Source organism: Lolium rigidum, unplaced genomic scaffold, assembly GCF_022539505.1.
Source record: "Lolium rigidum isolate FL_2022 unplaced genomic scaffold, APGP_CSIRO_Lrig_0.1 contig_1215_1, whole genome shotgun sequence".
Taxonomy (NCBI): Eukaryota; Viridiplantae; Streptophyta; class Magnoliopsida; order Poales; family Poaceae; genus Lolium; species Lolium rigidum.
The window spans coordinates 251,174-269,753 of record NW_025899820.1 but is presented as its reverse complement, the minus strand read 5'-3'; the positions used below and the strand labels follow the sequence as shown (position 1 = coordinate 269,753).

The 18,580-nt window shown below is 43.2% G+C and overlaps 2 protein-coding genes across 4 annotated transcripts; both read left to right on the top strand.

Annotated features, from left to right (window-relative positions):
• The first annotated feature begins 738 nt into the window (after positions 1 to 738).
• LOC124680298 (BTB/POZ domain-containing protein POB1-like) lies at positions 739 to 6,524 on the top strand. The gene is made up of 5 exons (XM_047215369.1): positions 739 to 925; positions 4,792 to 4,859; positions 4,936 to 4,999; positions 5,313 to 5,592; positions 5,702 to 6,524. Exons 1-5 carry the CDS (start codon positions 739 to 741, stop codon positions 6,522 to 6,524), a joined length of 1,422 nt encoding a protein of 473 aa, XP_047071325.1.
• A 2,043-nt stretch (positions 6,525 to 8,567) lies between these two features.
• Positions 8,568 to 17,441, top strand: LOC124680308 (BTB/POZ domain-containing protein POB1-like). 3 transcript variants are annotated; one of them, XM_047215380.1, is made up of 10 exons: positions 8,568 to 8,754; positions 11,770 to 11,837; positions 11,914 to 11,977; positions 12,354 to 12,633; positions 12,739 to 13,826; positions 14,143 to 14,297; positions 14,389 to 15,032; positions 15,873 to 15,989; positions 16,158 to 16,436; positions 16,924 to 17,441. In XM_047215380.1, the coding sequence occupies exons 1-5, from the start codon at positions 8,568 to 8,570 to the stop codon at positions 13,568 to 13,570; spliced, it is 1,431 nt and encodes a 476-aa protein (XP_047071336.1). In that variant the 3' UTR covers positions 13,571 to 13,826; positions 14,143 to 14,297; positions 14,389 to 15,032; positions 15,873 to 15,989; positions 16,158 to 16,436; positions 16,924 to 17,441. The 3 variants fall into 3 exon arrangements, with proteins under 3 accessions (XP_047071336.1, XP_047071337.1, XP_047071334.1); XM_047215381.1 differs by having other exon boundaries at positions 14,143 to 15,032; positions 16,158 to 16,305; positions 16,391 to 16,436; XM_047215378.1 differs by having other exon boundaries at positions 14,143 to 15,032.
• Positions 17,442 to 18,580: the final 1,139 nt, after the last annotated feature.

The window sequence follows — 18,580 nt, the reverse complement described above, 5'->3', positions numbered from 1 at the left end:
AACCGAATGTGGTTCTTCTCCATGACCATGTTCTTTCAATAGTTAAGATGTTGCAGCATTTTTTGGTACATTTTGCTCCTTTGTCTGTCAGAGTTGTAACAGGCAAGACAGTAGCTGGGTTCTATGATCTTGCTGTTCCTTTTGTTGGATATAGGCAAGGGGTTTAAGCTTTTAGCGTACGGCTTGCAGCTGAGTCGTATGATGTTTTACCACCTGATGTGTAATGTAGACCTGAAGATGCATGCCACTTTGCTCTTCTTTTCTTTTCTGTTGAACCCAACTATTAATGGAATCTGTCTATACTTGCTCAATTTTTTTTTTTGGTTTTGTTGTTTGCTTGGAGACATTTTGTGTTTGTGTATGCTTCACCTCCATTGTATATTATAATTTCTTATCATCTTCCATTTTGTCTATTGGCATGATGTAGATGCTACATGTGTCGGCAAAGCGGTAGCTCTGACCGTGATGTCAGATGTTAGTCGCCGCTGGCTCTCCCTAGGATTTGTGCGCAACCAAGCACACAAATGAACAGTGTTGCATATTGTCATGTTCGTATATGAGTATATGACCATGTTGTCTAACAAGTTGCAGACGTAACTGCAATTCATCCACTTTCTGGGGGTCCTCTCGGCAAATATTGGGGTCCTCAAACGAAAACAAAGGCTCGCGGGTTTTTGCGGCCAGGAACTAGGGTTTACGGGCCGCGGCGTCCTCCTTCTTCCGGAGGCGGCGGAGCGCATGGCCGGAGCGGAAGGGTCGCCGACGGCGCGGGCTGGGGCGGAGATGGACATTGAATTCTCGGTCGGGAGCTGGGGCCCTAGCTTCGAGTTCGCGTTCGACGCGGAGAACTTCTCTGACAAGTTGCTGCGGATAGAGGTCGTCGCCAGCGGCAACGTCGCCGGAGCTCGCGACCCCGTGGAGGAAGGTGCGTCGCCCCTTCTCCCCCGCTGTTGGGTAATCCATGGAGTTTCCTTTTGTAATTAAATTATTATATGCCTTTATCGAAAAATTAAATTCTATGCTACTTGATGCGATTGGGATATTAATTCTGTGGGGAATTTCGTGGTTCGTTCGTGACGCATGCTTGGGCTTATTTTGTTTTCCACGGGGAAATGGCCGAGGGAAATCCGTTAGTTCTGAGCCCGAGCTGAATGGTGTGGTGTGGATGTAATAGTTACTGACATTGGAAACTGATCTCCTCTGAACCAGTAATATAAAATCCATTGAGACAATGCAGTGTAGTAGCAAAATATGATCCTTCATACAACTGGGGTAGGTGCGCCCAACAGCTCAGCTATCCTCTATCAAAAAAAAAACAGCTCAGCTATCCTATCTCCACACGATAAGTGTATAACCATTTTACAACTTACATGTTCCATGTTCAGCATTCAAGATAAATATTTGTCTGCCATTTTCCTTGTTGACCTCTGTTTTTTTTTTGTGTGTGTGTGTGTGTGCGCGCGCGCGCGGAAATATTAAGCTTAGTCTTGTTCATAATCGCATTTTAAGTAGCACAAATACATGTGTATGCTAATCAATTTTGGTACTGGCACATTATTCTGATCAAAAGTAGCCCTTGGTTGCTTGTTTTTAAAGTATGGGTAAAATGCCCACAGGCCACGGCATGCTGATCAAAGTGCAGTGGCACTACTCTGCTGTATGGCTCTATGCTTTTCAATTAATTTTTGGCTCCAATCCGAAAACACATATTTATTTGATGTGAAGGTTAAATCGACAATTTAATCTTATCAGATGGCCTGTAGACGTATATCCAGACTCCAGACCACATCGCCCACAATCTCGTCCACCCCAATTACTGCCACTTTGCCCACATACCTCTACACCTCACGGCCAAGCACCATCCCACATGATCTTGCGCTGCCGCTACAACTAAGATAAAGTGCTGCTGATGCTACCTTAGTTGGCCTCTCTTGCTAGATGTCTCCTCCAAAGAAGTTTGGGAGGTTACAGTCAATATCCGATCGACCAGGTCGCATGCCCTGGCTTTCTTCTATTCATGCACAGTCTAGTGTCGCCTCATCCGAGTCCAGTGTCAAGTTTGTCCATGTCTCTGGCAGAGCATTCAAAGAAATGAGCGTAGTTAATTCTTAATGATGGCATCAGTATGTGATGTTGGTGTGGGTTATGGCAGAGTGGTTCATTCAATTGCAACCTTTCATTCTTACTTGAACATTTTGTACAAAATTTTGTTGCATTCTTGGGGTAAGATTTATGATTACTTTACTGATTGAGCTACAAGCTTGCGTAGTTCCCTGCCTGATGTTATTTTAATCATTTTACAAATTGCTGAAGATTAAATAAATGAATCTGCACCCATATTAGAACAGAGAGTTCCAAGTATTTTTGACAGCAGAGAACTTGGGTAGTGATTCTACTCTTTAGCACTTCCTTTCCACGTTTCTCCTTTATTTCACAGTCTAATATTTGAGGTTTGACCAGTTTTACATGTAAAGACAATGTATGTCAACTCAGCGATTCTTGCTGCAAGAAGTCCTTTCTTTCTCAAGGTAATTCTTGGAGCCTTCTTAAATACCTTTGTCGTATAATTAGCTCACCCTTTTTAATGAGATTTGTTCTTATCGCAAGATGTAACAATGATGAGCAGAGTGGGTCGTAAAATCCCACTCTACTCATCATTGTTAAGGTTATTATTAGTCTGGTTGATAATCCCTTACTTTAAGTACTCCCTCCGCCCCAACATGCCCTTGGTTACGTGTTTCCCAGTAGTGCAATATACCCACAAGCCACACTATGCTGATAAAATTCCACCCCCTCCCCCATACCCTTACTCTTTTAGCTATTGACTTGCTTCTCCTACAGTACTACAACATGATCGACTGTATGGAGTATACTGAGTGCTTCTATGATTTTCGACTAATTATTGCACAATCTGAAAGCACATACTGTTAATAAACGTGAAGGTTAAACCAACAACTTAATCTTACCAGAGGGCTTGTAGATCCATATCCAGACTATAGACCAGCTGCATTGCCCACAGTCTCGTCGGGTGGTCTCACTTGCGGGATATCTCATCCAAACAAGATGGGGAAGGCTGCAGCCAATGTCTGAACGACCAGGTTGCATGTCCCTTGATTTCCTTCTGTTTGTACACAGTGTAGTGTCGCCTCATCCAAGTCCAGTTTCAAGATTGTCCATGTCTTAGGCAGAGCATCCAGAGGAACGAGAGGCTAAAGTGAACGAGGGTAGATAAATATTAATGATGCAATCAATATGTGATGTTGGTGTGGGTTATGGCTGAGTGGTTCATTCAATCACAACCTTCCATTCTTACTTGAATGCATTTACATGAAATTCTGTAGGATTCTTGGGGTAACATTTATGATTTCTGTACTGATTGAGCTACAAGCTTGCTTAGATCCATGGATGTTGCTAAGTAAGTGTTGAGTCTCCCTGACGTTATTTTATTCATTTTACCAAATTGCTGAAGACTAATAAAAGAATGTGCACCCATGACAGAACAGACTAACAGAGTGCTCCAAGTATTTTAACAGTAGGGAACTTGTTTAGTGATTCTACCCTGTACTACTTTCTTTCCATGCTTCTCCTTTATTCTTCAGTCTGATTGGTATTTTCGGCCAGTTTTATGAGTAAAGCATGAAATAATTAAGAACAAAGGTATTTAAGAAGATTCTAAGAACTACCTTGAGAAAGAAAGGACTTCTTGCAGCAAGAATCGCTGAGTTGAAAGAGCCCAATGCAATCTGGGAGCAATACGCCAATACCAAAGTGTTCCAAAGGTGGATTACCTTGACTTAGGTCTGCCTCCAGCCTAAATTAAATCAATCCAAGTAAAATGGAGTCCAAGAGTTTACTATGAGACTTCATACACCTTAAAGTTCATAGAACGAAAAGAAATCTTTTGGAGGCCCTTATCCTCATTACGCCTAGCATTTAGTGGGTTGGATATTTACCTTATCAACTAGCAAATCCATAAGGGTTCTATTTGATTAGGCACCTGAATTGGCACCTGAATCAGACTGAACCGACTGTTTGTCAGGCTACTGTTCTCCTATTCTCCAGATCTCTTTCACAAACTCCTCCACATCGTCCACAATTTTATTCACCCCTATCACTGCCACTCTGCCCACATACCTCACAGTCAGCACCGTCACACTTGAACCTCCGCTGGTACTGCAACTAAGCTAAAGTGCTGCAGACACAACCTTGGGTGGTCTCTCTTGCTGGATGTCTCGTCCAAAGAGGTTGGGGAGGCTGCAGCCAATGTCAGAATGACCAGGTTGCATGCCCCTTGATTTCTTCCATTCACACACAGTCTAGTGTTACCTCATTCGAGTCCAGCGTCATGATTGTCCATGTCTTCAGCAAAGCATTCAGAGGAATGAAAGGCTAAGAGGAACGAGGATTAATAATTCTTAATGATGGCATCAGTATGTGATGTTGGTGGGGCTGTGGCTGAGTGGTTCATTTAATCACAACCTTTCACTCTTGAATGTGTATATGCAAAATTCTATAGGATTCTTAGGGTAACATTTATGATTACTTGCTGATTGAGGTACAAGCTTGGGTAGATCCCTGGATGCATCTAAGTAAGTGTTGGATTTTCCTGATGTTATTTTAATCATTTTACCAAGTTGCTGAAGATTAATTAAATGAATATGTACCCATTATAGAACAGAGGGTTCCAAGTATTTTTGACAGCAGAGAACCTGTCTAGTGGTTCTACTCTGTACTACTTCCTTTCCACGTCTCTCCTTTATTTCTTAGTCTGATCTTGGTATTTTCGGGCAGTTTTACAAGTAAAGACGATGTATATCAACTCAGCGATTCTTGCTGCAAGAAGTCCTTTCTTTCTCAAGGTAATTCATAGAGCCTTCTTAAATACATTTGTTTTATAATCAGTTCATGCTTTCTAATAAGATTTGTGTTTCTTAGCTTTTCTCAAATGGCATGAAAGAATCTGATCAGACACATCCAACGCTTAGGATTGCTGATTCAGGTAATGTGAAATGCAACATCTTCCTCTTGTAATGGATTCTAATTTACTACTGTAGATGTGTTACTATTTCTATGTTTTCAAATAAGAACATGATTAGATTTAATAATGAAATGGCTAGTTTCTTCTTCTCTTTAATTTTACCTACCAAATGTATATTTTGTCAGTCTTTACGGACATCTCTCCTGAATATAGAATGACAGTAGCACCCTTAAATAGCCATCTACACTCCAAAAAGGCTTTCCTTTTTTTATGAGGTTTATTGAACTGTTTCCTTAATCCTTCTTCCTTTTTGTTTTCATTCTACTTGAAACAGATGAAAATGCCCTTATGGAGCTTTTAAGCTTTATATACAGTGGAAAGCTAACAACAACTGAGCCCACCTTTCTACTTGACATCTTGATGGCTGCGGACAAATTTCAAGTCATATCCTGCATGAGGCATTGCTATCAGTTGCTCACAAGTTTGCCTTTGACAACAGAATCTGCACTGCTGTACCTAGATCACCCATGCTCTATGTCAATGGCAGCTGAAGTTCAGCTCTTGAAAGGCGCCGCCAAGGAATTCCTCGTTAACAAATACAAGGATTACAATAAGTAGGTGATCTCCATTGGATGGAGCCATCTTTTCTTTCCAGCTTAGAGAGAAGTGCTGACATTCATGTACGTATGAGGTGTACTAAAGGCTTGGTCTTCCTTATTTCAGGTTCCAACACGAAGTGATGAACTTTTCTCTGGCTGGGATCGAAGCCATACTCTCTAGTACTGACCTGTATGTGCAATCTGAAGATTTCTTATACTACCTCTTGGTCAAGTGGGCCCGTGTGCGGTACCCGGAATTGGAGGAAAGGCGTAAGATCTTGAGTTCCCATTTACTTCCACTGGTTCGCTTCAGTCATATGACCTACAAGGCATTTCAGAGTATCCTAACTTGTACTGATAATGACATAGACCATGAGCATGTAACTAAGCTCATCACTGGGGTACTTCTGTGCAAAGCCTATCCTGCACACAAGCCAGGTGCTCTTGCAGCGTGTGCAACCTCTTGTTTGCCAGTTGCAGAGCGAGCTTACAAGTATAGACATATGAAAGTGGTTGCGTTTGATAAACCCTGCCCACAGGTTATAGCTTACATGGATCTGAAGCGTGAGGAATGCTCTCTATTAAAACCGATATTCTCGTACCCATTCCATGTTGCAGGTCAGGGTTTTATTCTTATGGCAAGATGTAACAAGGATGAGCAGAGTGACTTGTTCAGATTTGGCCTCTTCTTATGTATTGATCCGGTGCTGAAGGGCTCAAGGGCTGTGACAGTAGAATATGAGTTTGCAGCAAGGACAAGACCACGGCAGTTTGTGAGCAAGTTCAATGCTAGTGAGACCTTCACTGATGGAGTGTTAGTTGGATGCGACAATATCTTTTTGGTTCCATGGTCGACGTTCATGGCCGATGATGACCTCTTCATCCATGGGGTGCTTCATCTCAGAGTTGATTTGACGGTGGTGGAGCAGACAGAACTGCAAGCTTGATATCTTAGCATGAACCACGAGATCTGCAAAAGAGGAAGAGAAGGCATGGTTCGTCAGCAGATTGTTCATGGGGAAACTACTGCTGCTGTCCAAATGTGTTGTTTCTTCATGACCCTGTTCTTGTTATAGCCAAGATGTTGGGGCGTTTTCTGGTGCGTAATGCTTCATTTGTCTGATGAGAGTTGTAACAGGATAGCAGTAGTTGGGAGCGTTCTGCTGTACGTCTATCTGATGTTCCTTTTGTTGGATATAAGCAAGGGGTTTCAATTTGTAGCAAACCGTTTGCAGCTGGGTCTTCGTGTGATCTATGGACCTGATGAATGCAACGTTTTTCTGTTCTGCTAAACCTAGCTATCAACGTGATCTGTCTATGCCCGCTCTATTATTTTATTTGATGTTCTGCCTGGAGATACCTTTCGTGTATGTCTGTTGTTCCTTCTGTTGGGTGGGCAAAGGGTTTAAATTTCAAGCGTGTCAATTTGCTCTTCTTTTCTTATCTATTGAACCCACCTGCTTCCTCTGTCTCACATAAAGGTGTTTGACTAGATGCCATTTAGTGTGTAGATATATCTAAATGTTCTCTGCTGCTGCTAGTTTTGGGTACATCCACGCAACCAAGCACAAGAAAGTAAAAGCATCTCCGGCTGTCTCCCCGGGAAGGCTCCTATGACGCTTTTTTTTCCATCCGGATGGACGAAAATGGCTCAGTCGCGTTCCCGGTTCCTCGTTTCCCCCGGATTAGACCTTTCATCCATCCGGCGAACCCAGGCCATCCCCAGCCCCCCGGGGTGCGATCGGGGACTCCGGACGAGAGAAAAACGCGGGAACCGTCTGGTGGCCCCGACTTGTCGGCAACAAAGGCCTGAGTTTCTACGGCAATATCCTCGTCTTCCCGATATACGTTTCGGGGGAAATTTTTAATTCTACGGCAATACCCTCGTCGAACAAGAGATTTGAACTCAAGTGGTGCAACATAGACAAATAATATATAAAACTTCGAATGAACATAAAAATTACATATAAAAACTTTAAAACAAACTTAAACTACTTCTTCTTCCTAGATGGCCCCGCCTCATCGTCGTGGCGGCGACGCTTCCGGCTTGTCACCTCCTCGTCGGAGGAATTTGAGTCCTCCTCGTCGTCGAAGGTGGTCGCCGGCTGAGCCTTCGCCTTCGCCCGGGCCGCCACGTCCTCAGCCTCTTCCTCCTCCTCCTCCTCCTCCTCCTCCTCCTCCTCCTCCTCGGCCTCTTCCTCGGCCTGCTCCTCGGCCTCTTCGTCCTCCTCGTCGTCGTCATCCCATTCGTCCTCGCTGGCCCGCCGGCGGTGGGGAATCGTCGCTGCTAGACGATGTAGTTCGATCCCACCAATGGCGCCATCCAGGCGGCTTCCCCTCGCTGTCGGTGTCCGATGGCCAAGAGAGATCGCTCATGGTTGATGACAGAGGATGGTGAGGAGAGAATAGATGAATGGCGTCGGCCGTCGGAGACCGTATATGTAGTTCTATCGACGAAGAGAGCGGCGGTTGCTATTCCGCGGAGTTCATGCTCCATTACGGCGGTTTTCGCGTCGAGGCCACTTCGACCGTTCCCGACGAGGCGTTTGGGCTCTCCAGACCACTTCGCGTACCATTACGGCGGTTCAATGCAACGAGGGCACTCCGACGGTTGTCCTTCCCGGCGACTGCACCGTCGATATGCACACGGTGGGTGAGCGTCAGCAGTTGACCATGGGCTCGCCGTTGGGAAAATGGGCCTCGACCAAACTTTCATCCAATTCGGCGCTAAATAGCGCCGGATTTCGGCCTGGGGAGCCCAACGGCTGGGATGCTCTAAGCAGGCGTGACTGTAATTCATCCATTTTCTAGGGTCTTCTCGGCAAATATTCGGTTCCTGGACCCAAAAAAGAAAGGGCTCGCGGGCTTTGGCAAAATTGAGATTCGAGTGCCCGACCGCCGTCTCGCTTTCTACCCTTACAAGCAGCCGCGGCCGGGAGCTAGGGTTTACGGGCGGCGGCGTCCCCCCTCTTCCGGCGGCGGCGGAGCTCATGGCCGACGACGACGGGTCTACGATGGCGGCGGCGGGGGCGGAGACGGACATTGAATTCTCGCTCGGGGGCTGGGGGCCCAGCTTCGAGTTCGCGTTCAACGCGGAGAACTTCTCCGACAAGGTGCTGCGGGTACAGGTCGTCGCCAGCGGCGACGTCAACGGAGCGCGCCATCCCGTGGAGGAAGGTGCGTCGAGTACGATTTTTTTTTTTGGTTTGTAAAACCGCGATCCATCTGCGATGCCTCGGCATATTTCGTTTCTTCAAGTATCTCGAGTCGATCCTATGTTATGGTAGTCTTTAGGGCGACTGGGAATCCATGTATTTTGGGCTAGTTTGGTTCGTGTCCACGTGAATTCTCGTGTGGCTTGGAGCGTCCCTGGGAGTAACCTGGTATCTGTTTTGTTGCTGTCCTGGAAAAAGCCTGGAATAGCCTGGCCCGGAGTAGAATGGAGCCAGGTTGCTTTTTATTTTACCAGAATTGGAGCCAGCCTGGCCCGGCGTTGCAATTCGATCGCCTGGTGACCAACTTAGGCTGCCTGGGAAGCTAATTACCAAATGTATAGTCTCCTTAGATAGCTCATGGGCTTAAATTGTAGTCCTAATAATTCCCCAGGCCAGGCCACCAACCAAACACTCTTCTGTCTAGGCTGCCTGGCCAGGCAACAATATACACAATATTCAAGTTCAGGCCAGGCAATGCTTTTGCCCAGGCATCCAGCCGTGAACACGAACGAAACTAGCTCTTTTGTGCCTGAGCTCGTGTGGTCTACATGTAATGGTAATCTGACATTTGAAAGATGTGCCTGCCCAATGGAACTTGGACTTACCGAGGAGTAGTTAATTAGCAGATTATGCATTGCCTGTTCATCAAATATTCCAGCTGTTATATCGAGTAGAGTGCTGCCACCCCCGCTGTTTGGTAATCCTGGGATTTTCCTTTTGTAATTTAATTATATGCTTTTTGACGCGATTGGGATGTTAATTCCGTGGGGAATTTCGCGGTTCGTTTGTGACGCGTGCTTGGGCTTATTTTGTTTTCCACGGGGATGTGGTAGAGGGAAACCCGTTAGTTCTGAGCCCGAGGTGGTGTGGTCAGGGGCGGAGGCAAGGGGGGGCGAGCAGGGGTCAGACCCCCCCCAATGGTTCGCCCCCCTCAACAAATCTCGGCAGGTATTACCCTTAGTTCCTTCCAATGACAGTAGATAATCACGTGAATAGTTTTAAGAGCTACCTTAGTCGATGTAGCTTTGCTCATGTGTACCGTGACTACGAAGACCAACTAGATAACTGGCCCATTTACGAAGAATAGGCCATCGTGGCGGCCTGGGACTTGCCCCTTCTTTTACCTATACCAAGCGTGAGTCTGGCCGCCGCCTGGTATTCTGCTCGGATCGATCCAATTTTGCATCTCCAGCGTCTGCTGGCGCTCGGCATCCGCTCGCGCCAGGCGACTTCCGCTAGCGATTCTGATCAAGCCTCCCTCTGGCGCGGTGCGGTTGTGAGGTTGAGACCATCTTGCCATCGGAGATCCCCCTCATCCCCATCCGTATGTGTATCTGTTTACTTGATTAAGCACTCTGTCTTAAAGCCATTGCTGTATACATGTGTTACCGCTGCTAGTATTAGCTTGCTTTTCTGATCAATCACAACCGGTTTAGATACAGACCAGCAATAATTTCTTTACTAATCCAATGAATTATTGTATCTATTCCCCGCAAAAAAGACGTAATGTATATGTATTTAATTATTTTATGCCTAATGATAAAGAGTAAAGCACCAACAACAATTACAGACTTTTTTGATAAATCTCTCACTGTCCCATGAAATTTAATTTTGCGATATATATAGTGATATTTTTCTCCCTTGTGTGATCAAAAACAATTTCGCCCCCCCTATAGTCAAATCCTGGCTCCGCCCCTGGGTGTGGTTGTGTGGATGTAATAGTTCTGACATTGGAAATTGATCTCCTCTGAATCAGTATCATAAAATCCATTGAGACAATGCATTGTAGTAGCAAAATATGATCTTTCATACAACTGGAGTAGGTGCCCAACAACTCTAGAGCTATCCTGTCTCGTCACGATAGGTGTATAACCATTTGACAACTTACATGTTCCATTTTCAGCATTCAAGAGGTCTGCCATTTTCCTTGTTGACCTCTGTTTTTTTTTTGTGTGTGTGCGAAATATTAAGGTTATTATTAGTCTTGTTCATAATCGCATTTTAAGTAGCACAAATACATGTGTATGCTAATCAATTTGGTACTGGCACATTATTCTGATCAAAAGTAGCCCTTGGTTGCTTGTTTTCAAAGTATTGGTAAGATGCCCACAGGCCACGGCATGCTGATCAAAGCGCAGTGGCACTACTCTGCTGTATGGCTCTATGCTTTTCAATTAATTTTTGGCTCCAATCCAAAAACACATATATTTATTTGACGTGAAGGTTAAATCATCAATTTAATCTTATCAGATGGCCTGTAGACGTATATCCAGACTCCAGACCACATCGCCCACAGTCTCGTCCACCCCAATTACTGCCACTTTGCACCCATACCTCTACACCTCACGGCCAAGAACCATCCCACGTGATCTTGCGCTGCCGCTACAACTAAGATAAAGTGCTGCTGATGCTACCTTGGTTGGCCTCTCTTGCTAGATGTCTCCTCCAAAGAAGTTTGGGAGGTTACAGTCAATATCCGATCGACCAGGTCGCATGCCCTGGTTTTCTTCTATTCATTCACAGTCTAGTGTCGCCTCATCCGAGTCCAGTGTCAAGTTTGTCCATGTCTCTGGCAGAGCATTCAAAGGAATGAGCGTAGTTAATTCTTAATGATGGCATCATTATGTGATGTTGGTGTGGGTTATGGCGGAGTGGTTCATTCAATTGCAACTTTTCATTCTTGAACACATTTTGTACAAAATTCTGTTGCATTCTTGGGGTAAGATTTATGATTACTTTACTGATTGAGCTACAAGCTTGCGTAGTTCCCTGGATTGAGCTAAGTGTATTTTCCTGATGTTATTTTAATCATTTTACCAAATTGCTGAAGATTAAATAAATGAATCTGCACACATATTAGAACAGAGAGTGCCAAGTATTTTTGACAGCAGTGAACTTGGGTAGTGATTCTACTCTTTAGCACTTCCTTTCCACGTTTCTCCTTTATTTCACAGTCTAATCTTTGAGGTTTTACCAGTTTTACATGTCAAGACAATGTATGTCAACTCAGCGATTCTTGCTGCAAGAAGTCCTTTCTTTCTCAAGGTAATTCTTGGAGCCTTCTTAAATACCTTTGTCGTATAATTAGCTCACCCTTTTTAATAAGATTTGTGCTTCTTAGCTTTTCTCAAATGGCATGAAAGAATCAGATCAGACACATCGAACGCTTACGATTGCTGATTCAGGTAATGTGATGATTCAAATGTAAAATTCTTCCTCTTATAATGGATTCTAATTTACTGTTGTAGTTGTGTTACTATTTCTATGTTTTTCAAATAAGAACATGATTATATATAACAAAGAAAATACCTATATTTCTGGGTATCTGACACTCTAATTTCCCCCCTGTGCAATGAAATGGCTAGTTTCTTTTTCTCTTTAATTTTAACTACCAAATGTATATTTTGTCAGTCTTTATGGACATCTCTCCTGAATATAGAATGACAGTACCACCCTTAAATAGCCATCTACACTCCAAAAAGGCTTTCCTTTTTTTTATGAGGTTCATTGAACTGTTTCCTTAATCCTTCTTCCTTTTTGTTTTCATTCTACTTGAAACAGATGAAAATGCCCTTATGGAGCTTTTAAGCTTTATATACAGTGGAAAGCTAACAACAACTGAGCCCACCTTTCTGCTTGACATCTTGATGGCTGCGGACAAATTTCAAGTCATATCCTGCATGAGGCATTGCTATCAGTTGCTCACAAGTTTGCCTTTGACAACCGAATCTGCACTGCTGTACCTAGATCACCCATGCTCTATGTCAATGGCAGCCGAAGTTCAGCTTTTGAAAGGTGCTGCCCAGGAATTCCTCGCCAACAAATACAAGGATTACAATATGTAGGTGATCCCCATTGGATGCAGCCATCTTTTCTTTCCTTCGTAGAGAGAAGTGCGAACATTCATGTATTATATGTACTCAAGGCTTGGTTTGTCTTATTTCAGGTTCGAACAGGAAGTGATGAACATTTCTCTGTCTGGGATCGAAGCCATACTTTCAAGTAGTGACCTACATGTGGAATATGAAGATCAGTTATACTACCTTTTGCTCAAGTGGGCTCGTGAGCGATACCCGGAATTGGAAGAAAGACGGAAGATCTTGAGTTCTCATTTGCTTCCACTTGTTCGCTTCAGTCATATGACTTATGGGGCACTTCAGAATATCCTAATATGTACTGATAATGACATAGACCATGAGCAAGTAACTAAGCTTATCACTGGGGTGCTTATGTGCAAAGCTTATCCAGCACACAGGCCAGGTGCTCTTGCAGCATGTGAAACCTCCTGTTTGCTATATGCAGAGCGAGCTTACAAGCGCAAACACCTGAAATTGGTTGCGTTCGATCAACCCTGCCCACAGGTTATTGCTTACATGGACCTGAAGCGTGAGGAATGCTCACAACTCTCCCCGTCACAATATATATTATCACTCCCATTCCATGTTGCAGGTCAGGGTTTTGTTTTTATGGCAAGATGTAGCATGGATCAGAGTGGGTTGGGCAGATTTGGCCTATTCTTATATATCGATCCGAAGCTGAAGCGCTCAACCTGTGTGTCAGTAAAGTACGAGTTTGCTGCAAGGAAAAGACCGTATGGGCAATTTGTTAGTATGGTCAATTCTAGCTATACCTTCACTGATAGGTTTTCAGTTGGACATGGTGATCTCTTTTCGGTTCCATGGTTGACATTCATGGCTGACGATAGCCTCTTCATTGATGGTGTCCTGCGTCTCAGAGTTGATTTGACGGTGGTTGGGCAGACGGAGCCGCAAACGTGATATCTTCTCACTCAGCAAAGTTAGGTTTATGGCTTGCTTGTGACCCTTGCCTAGCATGGCTTGTGAGGCCCCCCAAGAAGAGTTAGAAAAGGGCATGGTTTCATCAGCAGATTGTTTGTACATTAGCCACTGCCAACCAAATGCGTTGCTTCTTCATGACTCTCTTCCTGTTGTAGCCAAGATGTGGTCGTTACCTTTTGGTACTTTGTCCTTCAAAGTTGTAACAGGATAGCAGCAGCAGCTGGGAGTGTTTTTGGTACGTCTGTCTGCTGTTCCTTTTCTTACATGCAAGGGTTTTTAAGTTTCTAGCGTTCAGCTTGCAGCTGGGTTGTGCTATCTTGGAGTGCCTGGTTTGTGCTATAGACCTGGAGATGCATGCCAATTTGCTCTCTCTCTTTTTTTCTGTTGTACCCAACTGTTAAAGAGATCTGTCTATACAGCTGCTATCTTTTTGTTGTTCTTTTTCCTTTGAGATACTCTGTTTCTGTATGCATCACCAAGGAAATAAAGCCTTTCCATTGTAAAAAAACTGATCATTTCAATTTCCTATTTTGGCATGATGTTGATGCTAGATGGTGCCAGCGAAGCGGTAGCTCGGACCGCCATGATGGTTGCCTGGTCGACCACGGCGATCTTTCGGTACATTGTTGGCAACAATTCAGCTGGTCGCTGCGTCCTCAGTTTCGCTCGCGTAGGATGTGGGCGCAACCAAGCACAATAAAAAAAAGTTAAATATTTTCATGTCTATGTCTTCGGCTCATTTGTATTCCTGGTCTTTTCACGCAAAGTAACTCCGTTATAATTTGTCCACTTTGCAGGGGTCTAACGGTGAACATTGAAAGCTCATGGGTTTTCAAAAAGTTGTGACTAATCGATTACTGTTTCGCCTCCTTCCCAAGCTGTTCCTTTTGTTTCTTCAAGTAGCTGGCGTATATTATTTCGTCAAGTAGCTCAGGCCGAGCATCCGTATGTTTCGTGCCTGAGCTGGTTTGGTCTACATGTACTATCTGACAGTTGAAAGATGTGCCCGCTGAATGGAACTCAAATTCATTTAGGAAAAGTAATTAACTAGCAGATTATACAGTGCCTGCACATCAAATCTGCCAACTGTTGTGTTTCCGAATATGACGAGAAGATGAAAATTACTTTATCAAATTTGTTATTGAATTAATTGGTGTGTATTTGGAACTATGGATATATTTGGCGATGATGGAGGGGCTCCTAAATCTTTAGAACTCCCCATTCTCCACAACCATGTTCCCTGTTCCCTGTTCAACATTTAAGAATTTAATGTTGACATTAGTCCGCCTTTTCCTTTGTTCACCTCTGTTCTTTCTGTCTGTTGAAAGATTTAATGTTATCATTAGCTTGCTTGATGATTGCTCACTTTTAACTTTTTATGTAGTACAATTACCTGATGTGTAAAGGCAAACTTGGTACCGGCACTATTTGCTGATCAAAGGTTAACGTTACTCTTCATTTTCCTTTGTTCACCTCTGTTCTTTCTGTCTGTTGAAACATTTAAGGTTATCAGTAGCTTGCTTGATGTGTGCTTATTTTCAAGTAGTACAACTACCTGATGTATACATGTAAACTTGGTACTAGCACAATGTGTATAGGTAGGCTTTAGTTGCTTCTTTCTCAATACTGGTTACATGGCAACTCTCGCATTTGCACAGTCCCACAATGTCTTAGTTAACCCCTTGTTTCCTTTTTTGGTCATTTGACGTGTTAAAATCTGCTGCTAAATGATACTCTGCATTAAATACACCAATTAATTAACTAAATAATATTGTACCAAATTCTGGTAGGACGATCCTTGGGGCTTGAGGTACCATTTATGATTACTTAACTGAGTGAGGTACACATGGTTTTTGAGTCGCTGTATAGTCGCTGAATATTCGTTGTATAGTCGCCGAGTCGTTTTCCAAAAATCATGGCGACTCGCAACTATACAGCGACTTATGGCGACTATACATCGTTTTTCGTCGACTATACATGAGCCGCAGCCTCAGGCGACTCACTTTTGAGTCGCGACTCAAAATCCATGGAGGTACAAGCATATGGCTCTGTTGTTGGATGTAGCTGAGTGAACGCATACAATTTATTTTCGTGATTTTAGTTAATCATTATTACTGTATTGCTGAAGAGTAATTGAATGAATTTGCACCCATAGAACGGTGCTCCAAATATATTTTTTAACAGCAAAGAACTTGTCTAGTGATGATTCTCTGTACTTTTTACTTCTTTTTTTTCCATGTTTCTCTTTTATTTATCTGATCTTGATCTTGGTATTTTACAGTTGATGCGGGACAAAGTATCGAATCTTCCTCAGCCATGGTAGATACCACTGCTGCGAGTAAAGACAATTTATATCAGTTTAGCTATTCTTGCTGCAAGAAGTCCTTTCTTTCTCAAGGTAGTTCTTCTGATATGTTTTTAGAATACATTTATTCTCAATTACTATTCATGCTTTCTGATAAGCTTCATATCTCTTAGCTTTTCTCAAATGGCATGAAAGAATCTAATCAGACAACCGTTTCCTTAATCCTTTTATGCCTTTTTGTTTTCATTCTACTAGGAACAGAGGAAAATGTCGTGATGGAACTTTTAAGCTTTATGTACAATGGAAAGTTGACAAGTGCTGAGCCTGCTCTTCTGCTCGACATCTTGATGTCTGCTGATAAATTTGAGGTTCTTTCTTGCATGAGGCTTTGCAGTCAGTTGCTCGCAAGGTTGGCTATGACCACAGAATCTGCGCTCTCTACCTAGATTGCCCATGCTCCATTTCAGTGTCTGCTGATATCCAGCCTTTGACAGATGCCGCCAAGGAATTCCTTGCCAACCAATACAATGATTTAGCTGAGTGAGTCACTCCTGATGGATCCATCTATTCTTTTCTTTCCTTAGATACAATGAAAGTTTTGTACAATGAAAGTTTTATATTTGCATTCTTGGTTAAGTGGGTTTGTGCGCAATACCCAAAACGGAAGGATAGGCGTAAGATATTTAGTTCTCGCTTACTTCCTTTGGTGCGCTTCAGGCAGATGAGCGGGACTGAACTGCGGAAGATGCACATGCTTCAATATTAATATAGACCACGATGATGTAATCAAGCATATCACCGAGGTACTTGTACAGACTTGACCCATCATGGCAGCAAAGCAATCCCGCAGCTGATTCAACAACCTCTTTGCAATCGGCAGAGCGAGCGTATTTGTACAAACCTGTGAAAGTGGATGTGTTCAATCAACCTTGCCCACAAGTTATAGTTTACATGGATCTAAGGTGTGATGAGTGCTCCCAACTCTTCCCATCAGGAAATAATTGCTTGTTCATGTTCCATCTTGCAGGGCAGCCTTTCTTTCTCCTGGCATGCTGTCAAATGGACCAGCCGAGTAACTACTGCAGCTTTGGCCTCTTGTTGGGAACTGCATTGAGTCAAACAACCCAACATCTTTGACAATAGATCTTGAGTTTGCTGCAAGGATAAAATCTTCAGGAAAATTTGTGAGCAAAGTCGAGGGCAAGTATACCTTCACCAGTCACACAATGGAGGGATGTGACAGCCTCTTCATCAACGGCGTGCTGCATCTGAGAGCCGATTTGATGGTGGTCCAGCAGCCTGAGGAGTTAGAGACTTGATGGTGTCTCACTCAGAAGAGAAGAGATACCTGGTATCGCAAATCATCACTTAGTATCGCACTCATCCTGTGTTACGGTCCTGCGTGCTGCATCAGCCGCTTGTGTGGGATCCTGTTGGTTGCCTGGAAATGTGGCCCGTTTTTGGTTAGTTCATTGTTCTGCCTATGTGGTCTCTCCAAACGCTTTGGCGCCTGTACGATGTAAAGAATTGACCTAGGATATCTCATCTTCATGCTGTACTTGACTCCTTGATCGCCTTGACTCATGTTAACCTGACTTTATGCCACCTATGCTCTACCTGAATTCTGAATGTGCATCCAGTTTTTTGTTTATCTTCTTGTCTAGTTGATCATAGCTATCAGTGGATTCAAGATGTACATGCTTTATTTTCATCATGCTGTGTTCCTTAATGTTTCTTTGCTTGGGTGTCATGTGATACAATCTGAAAACTTTCCGTAAGTAATGCATTGGATCAACTCGACTTGGCTCTGTACATATACTGTGCTTTCGAACCGCACAAGCATGAGGTACAAAAAGGTACGTGTCATGCAGGCAAAGCTGAATCTTTCGCTCTGTCATCAATCATTCCATCCAACAATTAGAAGAACAAAAAGAGAGTATATCTGGTCCATTACCAAAAAAAAAAATCTGTCTTCAAATATGCGTGTGGGATTTTTAAAAATAACAAATACATTCCAGGTCTTTGCAAAATATCTAAGCAACCAAACCCAAATCATTTGGACGTTCATAAGCAATATAGGAAATGACAACTTAATTTTTTGAACAACATATTATTTCTTCTAGAGTGAATAATCTGGCTTTTAGTAACAGCAGATCGTTCCATTCGCGAAGCATTTGGCTTTTCAATACAAAAGTACAAACTGTCAACTATTTTTCAGAAACCTTATCCTAGCACCTACAGTGGCTCTCTTACTAACTACTCCCTCCGTGCAGTAATGTAAAATGTTTTAAACATATTTAAAGTAGACTAGATAAAAATCAAGAGTAAGTCTACATACTAAAAATAGACTAGATACACCCAAAAGCAAGTGAACCTTCAAAAAACCAAAATGTCTTGTAAAACTAGACGGAAGGAGTAGTTCTGTTCAAGCCAAACTGCCTTGAAGACATTACATATAGAAAAGGCACAAGTCAAAAGCATGAATCACCTACTAGCAGGATGTCGTGTGCATCTATGGCCTGACCAAAGGAGAAAATGATAGCACGCAAAGCAAATGAAGAATGTGTACTATGGAAGAAAAATCGATCAGGTTATTTAAGGCCTCCTAACATTGCTTTAGTCAAATAGATGACAAAATTATTCAGAGTTTCATAGTACGATTGCAGGCACATTCAGATTTTACA